The sequence below is a fragment of the Rhipicephalus microplus genome, chromosome 5, assembly GCF_043290135.1.
Source record: "Rhipicephalus microplus isolate Deutch F79 chromosome 5, USDA_Rmic, whole genome shotgun sequence".
Taxonomy (NCBI): domain Eukaryota; kingdom Metazoa; phylum Arthropoda; class Arachnida; order Ixodida; family Ixodidae; genus Rhipicephalus; species Rhipicephalus microplus.
This window is the reverse complement of record NC_134704.1, coordinates 14,882,068-14,897,851: the sequence shown is the minus strand read 5'-3', so window position 1 is coordinate 14,897,851 and position 15,784 is coordinate 14,882,068. Positions and strand designations below refer to the sequence as shown.

At 43.3% G+C, this 15,784-nt stretch overlaps 2 protein-coding genes across 2 annotated transcripts in view; both read right to left on the bottom strand.

The window, feature by feature from the left end:
* LOC119174964 (PAX3- and PAX7-binding protein 1) overlaps positions 1-2,888 on the bottom strand; it is a 31,672-nt gene extending 28,784 nt beyond the window's left edge. Inside the window, exons 1-3 of the mRNA XM_037426113.2 lie at positions 2,624-2,888; positions 1,284-1,477; positions 300-405 (exon numbers count right to left, since the gene is read on the bottom strand). Of these exons, the coding sequence (XP_037282010.2) occupies positions 300-405; positions 1,284-1,477; positions 2,624-2,822 (499 nt within the window). The 5' untranslated portion in view covers positions 2,823-2,888. The remainder of the gene's footprint in view (positions 1-299; positions 406-1,283; positions 1,478-2,623) is intronic.
* Positions 2,889-11,101: 8,213 nt separating this feature from the next.
* LOC142817674 (uncharacterized) lies at positions 11,102-13,043 on the bottom strand. Its single transcript, XM_075894897.1, has 2 exons — positions 12,827-13,043; positions 11,102-11,947 (listed from the first exon to the last, which is right to left on the bottom strand). Exons 1-2 carry the CDS (start codon positions 12,897-12,899, stop codon positions 11,592-11,594), a joined length of 429 nt encoding a protein of 142 aa, XP_075751012.1. The 5' UTR covers positions 12,900-13,043; the 3' UTR covers positions 11,102-11,591.
* Positions 13,044-15,784: the final 2,741 nt, after the last annotated feature.

Sequence of the window (15,784 nt, the reverse complement as noted above, 5' to 3'; positions counted from 1 at the left end):
TCCAACAATATCAATTACAGCTGTAAGTAACAGAGACTATGATCCGTTACGCTGGACATTTTCAGTGACAGGGATTTGAACTGAACCTTCAGTCATGTGCAACTGTGTAAAGTGCAACAAGCCCACAAAAATTACTAATACACATATACAGCTATACCACACAAACTTTCAAGCCTAAGGTAGTAAATAATTCACAGCACTATTAATTTTTACAGGTGTCTTTTTATCACTAATACAATCCAAGCAACATGAGTGAAACTGTACATTGAAATGATACATTATACAAAAGAAAGCCATACTTTGGATAACATTTCTTAAGCGGCGATACTGAGGGCCCTCTCCTTCATTCTCTTCTTCGCTCTCTGATCCCTTGATTTCTTCAGAGTTGAGGATCTTGAACGTGTTCTACAGGATAGCAAGAAAATGATATTGAATAGAGCAGTGAAGTATCCACATACAATGAATGTTTGTAAAGTGTATATTATTTTTAGCAGTATGCACCCTGTGCCTTAGAAGCAATATTTTAGCAACATTTAGTTGCTATGTATCTGCTAATAAACACAATAATTTGAGATTCGGTTTATTTCATCATAATCAATACAGTTGAAGCTAAGATGAAGTACAAGAATAAGGAAAAAATGTACTATTTACGGTAGGTATAGCTGGGTGAAAGCAGCAATAGCTGCAGCTTGACCAGCTCTGCTACCACAAAACAATGACAGCAGCATGTGGGACAGGAAGTTTTAGTCGGGGGAAACTTTACTACAGGCGAAAGCACCCAAAGCAAAAAGTACACAAGGCATAGTATCCAAAGCGAAAATCAACAACATAAAACACTCAGGATGTCATATCGACACTAGAAAACGAAAAATTCACGGACTCTGCATTCAATATACTCTGCAATGGCTGACATTTGTAATGCCCTGTTTAGTGAAGACATGCTAGTAATGAATTTTTTTTTTACAGCTGAAGCTAAAAAAGACAACAGATGAAGGGGACAATGAGGACAAGCGCTACACCTTGCTTTATTAATGTGTATAGTAATTAAACAGGTTACTATACCAAATGTTAAGGTTATGCAGCAGCAAGTTGCATTTATAGTGAATGCAGAAATGTTTAACTAAAATTTTGTTTTATGTTGAGAGGATGCATTCCAATAGATGAATCAATCCACTGGTTCTCAAAAGCTTTCTCTCTGCAGCAAAATGTGTGAGAATTATAACACTAGGTCTAGATTCATCGTATTGGTAATACAAGTCAAGGTAGTAACTTGAGAAGCTTACCTTAATCTTAATTTCAAGCTCATCACTAAAAGGCCGCACTGAGGGCTTTTCAGGAAGCGCAGAGGGTAGGGGCTCAGGCTCTGGCTTGACTTCCACCTTCGTTGCCTCCCGAAGCTTCTTTTTGCGATCACGTTCCAACTGCTTGGCCAGCCGACGGCTGTATGTCGACTTCCGCACCTTGAACACCTCCGTTTCTGTGTGAATAAGATTCCTTCGTAAGATAAAGCTGAAAAGCAGCGAGGACCTAATATGTGTGCCCTCAGAACACAACAAGGTCTGCCTGTAAAAGTTTTAACTGCTATCATGGACTAAGGCAACATTATCAAGTTTTACAGCAATGCAAATCACCACGTCTGATAAAGTGACAATGCGAAGAGTTCGGTAAAGGTGCCAGTTTAAATCCCTTGCCTGGATGAGTAGTGCTATCGTACAACTGCTTCATCAGTGCCAACGACCTTTCACTCACAGTGGTGATGCTGCTACAATGTTCCATGCTAATGGAACATTGTAGCAGCATCACCAGAGAAGCGATAGCACTTTGATTTGTCTCAATTTTTTTTTATGTACTGTTATTCATGTCGTTATCGGCAGATGTTTCACCTCATTTTGACTACGGCACACACAGTGTGAAGCCTCATCTCAAACTGTGATTGAACAATATTACGTTTTATATACGGAAAAGATGACAACACAAAGGGGAGGCAACAAGACATGTTGCCCCCGCTCCTTGTGCTGATTTCTGGTAGGCATACATTCTAACTTTTTAACTTAAGCGATACTTTGTAGAAGTAGTGTTTATCGCAGCATTATAAGCATTTATTCTTGTCTTAAACAATGCAAGAGAAACCTCCATTTTGGCATGATAAGAACGTTCAAGGCAGCTTTCATATTAGTATCACAGCAACACTATTTTTGTACACATTAAAGCGACATGTATTGTTCTGACAACAGAGCATTTCTGTATCGAAGACATTCAACAAGCGCGTTACAATACGCGTCTTAGAGGATGGGAGTGGATTCACCCGAGCATGCTTATGAAGGATTCGTCGATTGACAGTGATGTCACACTCGCAGCTTACGACACGTATCGTTGAGTACGGTTTGCTAATTAGTTACACGTCGAGTATAAAAAGCTGAGGACAAAAATAAAGGTTAAAATTGATGGTTTCAGCGACCCATCAGGGGCGGGCGACTCGTAGCTTGACAAGCGAATTGCGAACTGTCATAGCCGCCACTGCAGTTTTCGGCAGTCTGAACGATAATGCCACATGTGCGCGAGGGGTTGTAGTACACTGTTCAAAAGTTGAGTCCGATCGTGGCCTCAGAAGTTTTATACTTACCCTCTTCGTCGTCATCACCGAAACTAAGTAGAGACGCCGGTGCCTTCGGGTCCTCAACCTCAACCGCCGGTGCTGCTGGTGTTTCTACTCGAGGAGGCGACTTTTCCACCGGAACATTCGTCACCTCTGCTTCGTCTTCAGTGTCACTGTGCTGCAATCTCTGCCGAAATTTCCTGTTCGGCTTCCTAAACAGAGACATTATCGATTGTACGACTTGCCGCCGCTTGCAAACATCAGGACTTGAAAAATGGTGATGATGATAGCACTGCAAAACTAAACCCAAACCGTTTGCCCACTGCTATGATCACGGTGTCGTAAGAAATCCCCTGCCTTCAATTTATCCAAAGAATTGTTGTTTTATTACTGATTTATAAAGCCGCTCATTATAACGCTAATTTGTGCTTTGATTCATTAATACTGCTGGATAGATAGATAAATTGATCGGGCTGTACCATTTAGGTCAGGCGGTGGCTAACGCCACCAAGTCGTAATACTCAGTGAACCAAAAACTAGGTTTATTTTTTTTTTTCTTTAAATAGTGAGGCTGAGGACTGATACTTTGCAGTGATGGGTTTAATTTTCAATCGTACCTTGACTTTAGCCGCCAATCAGATAACCTCCCTCAAGTATAATTCTACCAGCTTAATGTCTTTTTTGCCCTCCCTGTCCCTAAACCCCAGTGCTTTGAAAAACTCTGCGCCATCATCCTGAACTATAGGGTGAAGCCCTTTACAGAACATTATCAAGTGTTCGACAGTTTCCTTCTCCTCTCCACATGCACTGCATACCCTGTCTTCCCCTTCATATTTGGCCCGTCCTAGCTTCAAACAGTAGAGAACTACCCCGGGTATTATCATAGATCCTTTCCTTGGCAATTTTCTGCTTAAAAGTTCGATAGATCTCTAGTGCGGACTTCTTAATCATGCCGATTCTCCACATGTCGGTCTCCTTTTGCTTCACCTTCTACTTAACCGATAGTTTTTTTTGGTTTGGCCCCCTTCTGTTTTCTAAGTATTTGCCCATCAATTTTCTGGTTCGCATCCTTCATTTTGTATCGACATTCCTCATGTAAAAATAGCTAAAAAGCTTCCTAGCCTAACGCTCCTCCCCCATTTCTCTCAATCGCTTCTCAAATTCCATCTTGCTGCTAGCTTTCCCTGCCCTCAAATGCTGTTTTGACCCTTATCACCTTGTACTTTCTGATTTGGTGTATTCCCATGAGCTCCTGGAACAAGCCTACCTATTTCACGTTGCTTAATTTCTAATCTTGCTTGAACTTCTGATCTCATGCACAAGACCACGCATTGCCGAACATCAGACGAGAAACCATGACCCCTTTCCATATTCCTCTCGCAACATCATACCTATTGTAATTCCACAGTGTCCTATTTTTCATCACTGCTGCATTTCTGTTACCTTTAGTCGTCACGTATATTTCGTGTTGCCTTAGGTATTCGGTCCCATACGCCCAGATATTTGTATTTATCTGTTATCTCTAGCGTGACATCCTGTATTCTAAGCTCACTACCTTCATTATCATTAAAAATCATGACTGCTGATTTTTCCTCACTGAATCTGAAATTTAACCTACCTCCCTCATTACCGCAGATGTCCATCAATGTCTGCAAATCTTCCTTGTTGTCGGCCATTAGCACTATATCATCTGCGTACATCAATGCTGATAGTGCCTGTTCAATGAGTTTTCCTTGTTCGACGAAAGAGAGGTTGAAGCCAAGTCCAGTTCCCTCTAATTTGGCCTCTAATTATTGTAGGTTCATCATGAATAACAAGGGTGACAAGGACACCCCTGCCTAAGCCCCCGTTTTGCCTCTATGGGCTTGGATACCTGTTTTTCCCACTTTATAACTACCTTTTACCTTTACAGATATCCTTCAAAAAATTAGTGACTCCATCTTCCGCACCTAGTGTGTCCAGTATTCCCCACAAGTCCTCTTGAACCACGCTATCATACGCTCCCTTGATATCCAAAAATGATAGCCACAGGGGCCTGTGTTTCTTTTCTGCTATTTTGATGCACTGCGTCAGTGAGAGCAGATTGTCTTCCAACCTCCTGTTTCCGAAACCCATTCTGCAGTTCCCCCAGCATTCCCTCGTCCTCTCTCCATGCCTGCAGTCTTTCCTTTATAATCTGTATCACCAGCCTGTAGACCACTGATGTCACTGTTATAGGACGGTAGCTGTTTATGTCAACTTTGTCCCTCTTTTCTTCATAGATCATGCTCATCCTCCTAAGTTTCCATTCATCGGGGACTTCACCATCGATAATTATTTTGCTCACTGCCTCTCTCGAAGTTCGATTAGTCTTCAGACCCAATGTCTTTATCAGCATAATTGGAATGCCATCTGGACCTGTTGATGTACTACTAGGAACCCTCTGCTCAGCCCTTTCTCACTCTCGTTGTGAAAATGGAGCTATTGCGCCACTTGATTCATCCTTGTCTATTGTGGTGTAGAAGGCATTTCTTGTTGAAATTTTTCTGTCACCCTTGATCTTATATATTCAATAATTTCGTCCCCTTCTAGCCTAGCACCTTGAGCTGTAGTTATAAACCTCTGGTCTAGGCTCGTCTCATTTCTTAGAGAGTTTAGATGGTTCCAAAATTTCGCAGCTGCCTTTCTATTCTTTTTATGTACTTCTGCCAGCCACTGAGCCCCCTTCCTTCTAATCTTTTCATTGATCAGAAGGAATGCATCCTGTCTACAGCTTAGAAATATGTTCCATTTTCTTTTCAACATCATCTGTCGGTTCACCCCGCTGCTTAGCATGTCTGTGTTCGCTAGAGACTTCCTGACGTTTTGCTATGGCTCTTTCAACTTCCTCATCCCACCAACTCTTGGGTTTGTGTCTTCTTTTCCATGGTGACTTGTCACGTGCCTTAGCAAGCTCTAGCTCAGTCTAATTAGATTCCTGTATGTCCAGACTGTTTTATTATCCTAAGTGATTTCTTTCTCAATTTGTTTAGTAGCTATTTCTATTTGCCTTTCTGAATAAAAATTTTCCTGTAATTGCTCGTCATGTCTCCTTCCTACTTTCACTCTTCCAAAACTTAGCTTGATATGTTTGTGATCACTACCCAGACATCTGGAGCCACATTCATCTATGTGCATTCCCCTGAGCCTATTGTACATCCTGTGACATCAGTGCGTAATCTATCGTCAACTGCAGCCTTCCTACCTCCCATGTTATTTGCCTTTCACACTTCTCAGTACTGTTGCAAATGATAAAATCATGCCTTTCATACATATCCATGATTATTTTGTCTGTTGGGTTGGTATACCCATCTATATCTTCTATATGCGCATTCATATCTCCTAGTATAATCATCTCGCACTCTCCTCCTAATTCCTCAATGTCCTTTGATATACACTCCACCATTGCCTGGTTTTCCTCTCTGACCTTTGCTCCCGTCCACAAATACACCAAACCAAGCAGTGTCATTTGCTCTGCCACTTTCCCTTTTAGCCATAAATGTTTCTTGCACTCCTGCTTGACCCCTTGCCAGTCTGCACTTTTATAAATGAATGCCCCAATACTATCCCCCTTTCTCCACCAGCACAAACAACACCCTCTGAGATGGAAAAATTGGGTGCACACATAAGTCGCACACATTGAAAAAAGAGTGTCATGCGCATAGAGGCATATATGAACACATCTCACTGGACAACTGGAGATAACTGCAAGCTCTGGCGTGATGAGCAGCCCAAACGTAAAAATAAGACACACGCGGGAAAATACATCGTGTTGCATTCGCGATGGCTTCTCACTTTGATATGATGCAAGTTTCATGAAAGGAGATACGAAGGCCACTGTAATATACAGAAGGTGACCAGCTACGCCACCATAGACCAGCCATGTCAAATCTCTGGTCATGCCTCGGCTCACTCAAGCTTCGCAATGATTGAGCACATGCATCGTTTATTGTGATCTTTGCAGCGAGGAGGGCGTCACCTTGCTCTTCGTGCGGGACTAGGGATAAGCTGCTCAGATAAGCTAATTAAACTACACTTGAAGGTGCGGTAGACTTTTCAAGAACAAATTTATAATCTATTCTTGAATCAAGAAACAGATATCTCATGCTTGGGCAACAGGGTCACAGAACAGCAATGGTGGCTATAGATCTCCCTCATCTATAGAAGAGAGATACGTCAGCCATCACTAATTTTTTTTTTTCTCATATCTAATGAGCAACACGTGTGGATGCAAGCCAGAAGTTCGTTCATGAATATGCACTGCGACTGCAATTCACATTGAAACTAAAGACTGCCTTTCGAAGCAATACAAAAAATGGAGAAATTTTCATCCTACACAATCTGATTCCATAATGCCACCACTAAATAAAATTCTTGTCCAATTGTACAATAGCTTTCGAAAGCACTTATTTCATGAAACTAGTTGTCAAGTATGTCTACCATCCAGTGACCATATCTCAGAGGAGGTCGTGGCTCGCACTGGCTTGTCCCAAGTTCACCGATGTTGGCCGTTCCGGGCACGCATAAAACAGCCGCGCACGCATCCCCCGTGCTAGACCCATGCATTCCGGCCCCACTCTGCCCACTTTTGCAGGGTGAGAGCCACGCGCATTGTGTTCCATTAAGACCAACCCTGCCTCATAATTGCTTTTAGGGGCGAAGCTCCTTATGGCATGGCTTGGGCGTCCCTCGTATGTAACCACCAGTGGCACATACCCCAAATAGGTATAACACTTGACCTCCAAGGTGGTGCCAGTGAGAGATTTCTTCTGTGCGTTGTTTAACAATAAAAAATAGTGCTCAATGTACATGCCAATGGCTGCTAATGGGGAATGAGAGACATGAGCATTCGGCTTTTAGTCAACGCGCACGCTGCGATCCCCATTAGCAGCCATTGGCATGTACATTGAGCACTATCGGACAAGAAAGGGATGCTACATTATACTCGCTAGGTGTAACCTCCTTAGCTTTAGAAAGGTTTAGCGAGCGTTGAGCCGCAGTGCCATGAATACAATGAACTTGTATATACCATGAATGAACTCAAGGTGGTTAAAAATGAGAAGTAGATACGAAGCGCAAGCTGTAAGAAAGTAAAAGCCGAATTCTCCTGTCTCTCATTTCTCATTAGCAGCCATTGGCATGTAAATTGAGCCCTATCTGACAGGGAAAGGTTGCTACGTTATACTCGCTGGGCGTAACCTCCTTGGTTTTCGAAAGGTTTAGCGAGCGTTTGGTCGCAGTGCCATGAATACAGTGAACTAGAATATACCATGAACTCGAGGTGGTTAAAGGTGGGAAGTGGACCCAAAGCGCAGGCCATAAGAAAGTGTGCGTGTGCCACCTCTCGTTTAGTCCTTCGAATGTCCGCTGGATGGCGGTGCTTCTATATGGGGAATATATGATAAAAAGATGCGAGATGGTGGGACTTGGAGTGTTGAATAGATGAACGAATGGACACACAAACAGATGCATGGATGGATGCATGAAAGAACGCAGGGACGGGCGCACAAACAGACGCATGGACGGTCACACAGACGGACGAATGCTTCGCCCCACTCTCCATCATTCACTCCGTGGATATGCTGCCATTTTTTTTTTATCCGCTAGGCAGTGCGTTATGGCACTGCAGCATTGCATTGAAAGGACTCCACAAGGCAGAATAAGAAAAGAGTGAATTTTATTATCTCTTTCAAAATAAACTGCACTTATAGCATGTTTATTTACATCAAAATCGGTAGAGGCCAACAACCCTCAATCTTTTAAAGTATATAAACACCACACCAAAAGGAACAAGAGTACTAAGTACAACATTGTATCAAATGAACACGTTTGACAAGTCTTTCGTCAACTGCTACCAAAGCATTAAACAACAACAATCACATAAGGTAAAACAGTCACTTGGATAAAGCTAAAAATAACTTGCATATTGTCAAGCAACCTTATGACAATTTCTGATATTGAAGAACTAAAACCCCTGGTTCACTCAACAAAAGAAAGCTTGAACCTAGCAGCGCTGAAAGCAACAACAGAAAATGCTAAGCACCGTAGCGAAAAGAAGTGCACCAAAAGTACGTCCAAGAGCTTATTTATATAAGACCACACAATCTGAAGCAGGGCGGTTTCAGTGATAATTCTGCTGCTTGTGATGCACTGATAACACACAGTTGCGTAAACTGCATCTGCATATCTGTACACGTATTTACAATAGCAGGTTTACGACTGTAAAGTAACACACACTATCACTTGACAAGCTTCACCACAATAGCATGATGAGCAATACAATGATATGCATCACTCTCAAAAGCTTATCTCTCATAAAAAAAAATGAACGTTTTCTTATGAAGCATAGGCTGTGTTAAGTACTGAGGAAATATACAGTTGCCAAGACGGTACAGTCCCAGGATAATATACAGACCACAGAATAAAATGTTGCACAAAAGCTAGCTTTAAAGAAATTAAGCAGCCCACTTAGCTATGGAGTCAACAAAAGTAGACAGACAAAAGAATGCTTTAGAGTAATTTCTGCCATCATAAGTATACATCTACATCCATTTCAATCTAAAGTAATTCACAAATGAGGCACGGGCTTGAGTTGTGGTGGCCACAAAGGTAACCCAGTGGCACGTGAATTTTTTCGCCTCGTGCATCCTGTAACAGTGCACCCTACCCCACCATGAGCCAAGTGGACGGCATTGACATGCTGGGCGATGCAGTGCATTCGCATTCATAAATCTTGGCTGCTAATAGTGGCTCTACAATCCCCATAATAATAGCCCCACATTCCTCAGGATTGCAGAGGCAACAGTGCTAAAAATAACATTATTTATAGGTGCAGCCACACACCATGCGGCATTAAAGAAAAAGGCAGTTACAATATGCTATCCACATGTAATATAAAACAAACAAGTTTGATCTAGAACTTTGTGACCTGAGGATAGTTGCTCCAATGCATTTCCTTTCAGGCCTACCAGAGGCTTCAAGCCTACTCATTCCACAATATAATGCAAATAAATTCACAATATAATGCAAATCAAAAGCTAAGTGGTTTTGCCTTAAAAATGAAGGGGACAAAAATATCTATTCTGCAATGCCAGTTTTGAAAGCAGTGCTCCATAGCATTTGTAACACTGCATGCTTGGCTAAATTGGTAGAAAACTTATGCCGTAGTGCTCAAAATTCGGTCTAGAAACAGATGAATTGAAAGTGGTGGCCTAGATAGCAGAGTGGAGACCAGCGTTGATGCTAGCACATCTCACTTGAGATACATGTCAAGCACACTCTGCCCATTCGGGATTTAATTCTTCTATGAAGCACAGTTCACTCAATGTGGTAACGATCTCCTTCAATGCCATTGACTTCAGTATGTTAAGCTCTTCCCACAACTGCTACATCATCATATAAGATTATCTTCCCACACAAGACAAAATTATTCATGTATGCCCTCTGCTGTATCACTATAGCTGATCCCTTCAATTTGATACAAAACAGCTGTCAAAGTTTTCTTATGGTGCCATGGGCATCAGCAGGGGGTGGGGTGCAAAGGGGGCAATTGCCTTTCTCAGAGCTATGCCAGCACTAACCCAGACACCGTACCGCGCTCCCCCACATCCCACTCATGCCGCGATGCAACGCGGTTTCGCGCCCTCAAAACAACCATGTATGGTGCACATTTACAAATTTTACATACTCACATGCTACCATCCAAGGAAAACCTAAATTACTTAAGTTACATGCCGAATGGAAACATTGTAGGCCAAATGCCTCACACATTCACATCACAGAGACAGGTGCAAAGACAATAAAAATTAATGAAGGGCACTACTTATGTCTCCTCTGTGTCTTGAAGTTTAAACCATAGAGTTTCCTATTATACACTAGAGAGAACTCTGGTGCTAGTGTCTATGGGAGTTGAAATACATGGCGCTTCAGCGAGCATGGGAATTATGGGTAGTACATAGATTTGCCTAATCTTCGTATTTTACGTTCCCTTTGGCTTCGCATGGCTTGAAGCTGTTTTGTCACAAAACAACAATCGGCAATAGTTTGTCAGTTACGCTTCAACACCTGAATCTTTTAGGCTCACAAATTCAAATCGGGTGGTGAAGTTCAAATCAGTTTGTTCTTTTCTTCAAAACAAAACCCAAATGCTGCAATAAACGAAGCCACAAGAGCAATTCGAGGCCCCCAAGTACGAAGACTAAGTAAATCCATATACTACCCATAATTCCCATGGTCGCTGAACAATCGCAGCGCCCGAGTCCCCTCTGGTTAATTTTAGGAATCTCTATAGTTTAAAACAGATATAAAACTCTTTCTGTGAGCTATTTTTCAAATAGCATGGCAATTAGTACACAAAAAATTATGCCAGCTGGCAGCCACTTTTACTAATACAATGCTTTGCCTAGAGCTTACCATAGAAAATTATTGCATGTGTGAAGGAGTGGCCACCATATGCACACGGGCTGTGTTGTCTGATCATACATACACTATTTTTTAAGCTGCCTAATGTACAGATTGAAAATGGCACGGACATTTTTCAAGAGTGTTTGCATGAGGAAATGAAACAGGTTGCACAGGGTCGATTAAAAGATGCTGTCACCGGCCAATCTATGTCTACAGCAAATCACAGAATCCGCCTTTCATACGTTGGTCTAGAATACAATCTAGTGCAGACACCAAACCGTAGCCCAAAAGCGCGGTGAAGCGATTCTACGTGCCAATGTGATACTGTGATAATGCTCATCGGCCCTGCAACTACAGAAGTGCTATGCTTTCCTAGCAAGAAAACAAGTTACCTACCGTTTCAGCACTGAAACATGCACCAACTTTATGACACTGCAGACACATCCACCTTGAGATGGCCTGCATATTAACAGCCCCACGATGTTGCACTTCATGAAAATTACAGCTGAACCAGTTTTCGCTATCAACGCAGTAGATTGTATTGTAGATCTGTGAGGCATCACCAAGTACTGCTCTAAAGTGTATGGTAGTTGCGCTCTGTACGTGCTTTGTAAAACTTGAATCCGACATAGCAGATGGCAAGGCATCCCAAGGTGAGAATAATACCACCGAGAAAGCTCAACGTGTCAAAATGCCTCTCTGGAGGAGGCACTACAGTTGGCGACATGGTTGTTGTAGGTTGCACCGTGGTGACATTTGGGGTCGGCACTGTAGTAGGCAATGGCGTGCTGGTGACATTGGGTGTTGACGTTGAAGTGGGCACAGTAGTGGAAGATGTTGTTGTATTAGGTGATGGCACAGTTACGGGCGGTGGTGATGGCGCACTTGTCGTAGTCGACGTTGGAGCTGTTGTTGGTGGTACAGTTGTGGCTGAAAAAGGATAACGCTCATTTTAAAAGAAGCCTAGAACAGCAAGGCATGGCAAGAAATGCGGCTACATTAAATAATAGGCCTCCCCATAAAATATACGCAGCTCCAACAGCACCTCAGTGCTAATAAAAATCAATTACACTGAGCCTTTGTTGTATCTAACAAAATTTTTACCATTTGGTGAAAATTTTTAACTGGGAAAATATACGGGTTCGATGACAGCTTTTATGCTTGTGCATTTATTAGTGCATGACGTGTTTTCCTGTGGCTGAAATAATATGTAGTTTTTTTTTTTCACCAGCACGCATTGAATGCGCGAAAAGCTACACACATGCATGGCTCAGGCAAGTGACCGCTGCTGGCGATACCCTTCAAAACTTAATTGCCAATGAAACGTGGGGATAGTGCGTCTGGTTTATCTAAGCAAAGCCAAGAATAAAAAAAAAGAAAAGCTGGTAAATCGCAAGCATAGTTTTCAAATGTTTGGAGGAGACTTTCCGGTTCCCATCGCAATAATCTAAATGGCGCTTCTAGCACAAGCGGACTGATCAAATGCACATTCTACGTTGAATAGGACATGTAAAATTAGAGCTTTCAACCAGCGGCAGCAACATCTGATCGCATAAGGGGGGCGTCTCGCCTTGCGAGGCCGGCGAGTGCCAGCTGAAAGGCATTACGCCGCAGAACGTAGTACAACGTCCCTGTCTACGAGGCGGTCATTCAACTGCACCAATGGGAAACACTTGCCTTGCGCGTACAAATTATTCTGCCACTTTATAAAATGACACTGTTAGATACATGATCGCTGCTCAGAGGGACGCAAGGCCGAATAGAAAGAGATAACGTGAATTTGGGGTATATGACGTATCGTGTACTTACTCGTGTTAGGGTCATTGCAACGCGCGACAGCCCATAGCCCACAAAGCAGCAATCCGCGAGCTAGCAGCTTCATTTTGTGCGGCACTTGATGTGCAAGGATGAAGTCTTGGACACGTAATGGGGCAAAGTAAACTTTGTAGGTGCGGAATGCGAGCAGCCGTCTTGCGGTTATCACACGCCGCTGTGTCCGTGTTGACGTGCGTGCGTAGTAGAGACGAATAGCGGCGCACGCATAGGCTATACACTGACTGCACACAGTAGGGCGCTGCACTAGTGTGGCGCTCTGAGCAGCACTGATGTAAGGGCCCTAGATGAAACTTATGTAGAGTAACTGTAGGGACCATTTACAGTTACTCTACACTGACGTAGGATTAAGGTGTTTTACCCGCCAAGATTTTACTGGTTTTACCAAAGCGTTTCCATGGAGTTTGAGCGCGGAACCTCGTATGCATGTCTATTCACCCGCCTCCTCTCTCGTGTATGTTCTTCCCACGACCTCCTTTATAGAGGAGGTCGTGGTTCTTCCTCGATACTAGAAGTGTGCCGCCCAAGCTCTGGGCTAGAAAAAACTTGCTTTCACGCATACGTTGTGACAGATAATGTTGGATCTAATCAAAAGTAAATGATAAAATTACGGTGCGAATGAGACACGAAAATTCGAAGGTCGATATTTTAATTAATATATGTACCACGTGTGCACATTCCCGGCGCCAAACTGGTTTGCCCCTTTTTTTCTTACGGCTTTCACCAAAATTGACACGGGGTCGTGACGTGAACAAATGGAGCAGACTGCATACTGCAGGTGGAATAATAAACTGTTTATTCGGGCCAAACTTGTGGCCACGTAAAAAGAAAGTCAGCTTACCCCAAGACACCGGCACTGATAGCGGCGAGCAGAGCGTCGGCCGTCGATCAACTTGACAAGTGGCGAAGCGTGTCGGCACTTATACACTCGCCATCGAAAAATCTAGCCTTATCGCTAGCGGCGACGTAGTTTCCAGAATAATCTGAAACGCTCACGACGTGGCAACAAAATGATCTACGGCAGCCCTTAAGCTTCTCGAACGCTGTAGGCGCGGTTTGCGTTGGGAATCGCGTATAGCGTAAAAAGCCTCCGAGGAAGAAGATACGCAAGCCGTTGATTAACAACGCACTGTACGACCGAATACAAGAAAAAAAAAAACGCCGTACAACGCTACTATAACCCAATGCACCTAGACCAAGGTAGGCTATTTGCACAGGGTTAAGAAAGCTTGAGGAAGGAACCTGGCAATATATATTCATGATCCACGTCACCAGCAGACTCATGAAAGTAGCATGCAGACTTTGTGATTGCCGAAGTATATATTACGCAATGAATGTATATGTAAAAAACAGTGTATGTAAAAAATGATACGTTTAACCAATTGATCATACCACTGTCAAGTTTAAATTTTGTCTCATGTCATTCGATTGATTGATTGATTGATTGACAAGTGGGGTTTAACGTGCCAAAACCACCATATGATTATGAGAGACACTGTAGTGGAGGGCTTCGGAAATTTCGACGACCTGGGGTTCTTTGACGTACACCCAAATCTGAGCACACGGGCCTACAACATTTCCGCCTCCATCGAAAATGCAGCCGCCGCAGCCGAGATTTGATGCCGCGACCTGCGGGTTAGCAGCTGAGTACCTCTCGTGTCATTTGGCTTGCTTGAGTTTCCTTTCTTGAAAACCCGACCTTTGCAAGGAACGGCAACTGCTTGAAAGACACTCCAAATACGCCTTTTTTCGCACATAGAGCATTTAGAGAGTATTTATGTCGAGCAGAAATACGTCTCAAAAGAGCGCGTAGAAAGGGTGTTTGTTATTCTGCACCACAGCAACCTCCCACAAAAGGCACTCAAAGGTAATGGACAGTGGTAGATGAAGAATGAAGAGAAGTCTACTCGGCTGCTGACCCGCAGGTCGCGTGATCAAATCCCGGCTGCGGCGGCTGCATTTCCAATGGAGGCGGAAATGTTGTAGGCCCGTGTGCTCAGATTTAGGTGCACGTTACAGAACCCCAGGTGGTCGAAATTTCCGGAGCCCTCCACTACGACATCTCCCACAATCATATGGTGGTTTTGGGACGTTAAACCCCACATATCAATCAATGAAGAGACGTGCTTATCAGCGCAAACGACAGGAGGAGATAGAAGAGACGAGACAGAGCGCTGAACTATAACAACCAAAGTTTGCAAACCAACTGCAATATACAGGAAACTGCAGGATCTGCGCATAACCACGCAACAAGCATACATGCGCCATACGGGCTAGAACCGGTCACATATCAGTGGACCCCAGATAACTAATTTCACAGCAGTGAAGAAAAATTGAGGGTACGCTAACACAGGAAGCACAATGTGGGATGCCTCGCTAATCTATCGCTCGCACTTATTTTTATATCGCCCCGTGACCAAAACCTTGTCAAGAATTGGCTGACAGCCACACATTTTACAATAGTCCGCCAATTGGCTGGGTGCGGAGCCTTTTAGACAGTAAGCGTGCTCCCTTAACCGATCATTCATGCATCGGCCTGTTTAGGCGATGTAACAGCGCCCACAAGTAATTATAGTATCTTCTAAACAATCGCTAAAACACATTCAACATAGCGCGTAGTGTGTTTTTTAGTGCATGCTCCTTTCTTAGGTCCTTCGCTGTGGACCCTGCGACATAGTCCAGCGAGCTTGCCGCGTGCGCAGAACACAACTATTTTTCCAGCAACCTTCTTTAGCCTGTGGGAAACCTCAATCAACAGCCGAGCTAGAATAAGGCTTGTTGAGTTGGCTGTTGTTTGTCTCTTATCAGGCACTCTTAGTGATGTTAGGAGAGTCTCGGCAATGAAAGTTAGCAGGGGATTACGAAAGCCGGCTTGTTGAAGGCAGTGAACTTGGTGCGAAAAACTGCATTCTATCTGGTGGTGACAAGAGCGAG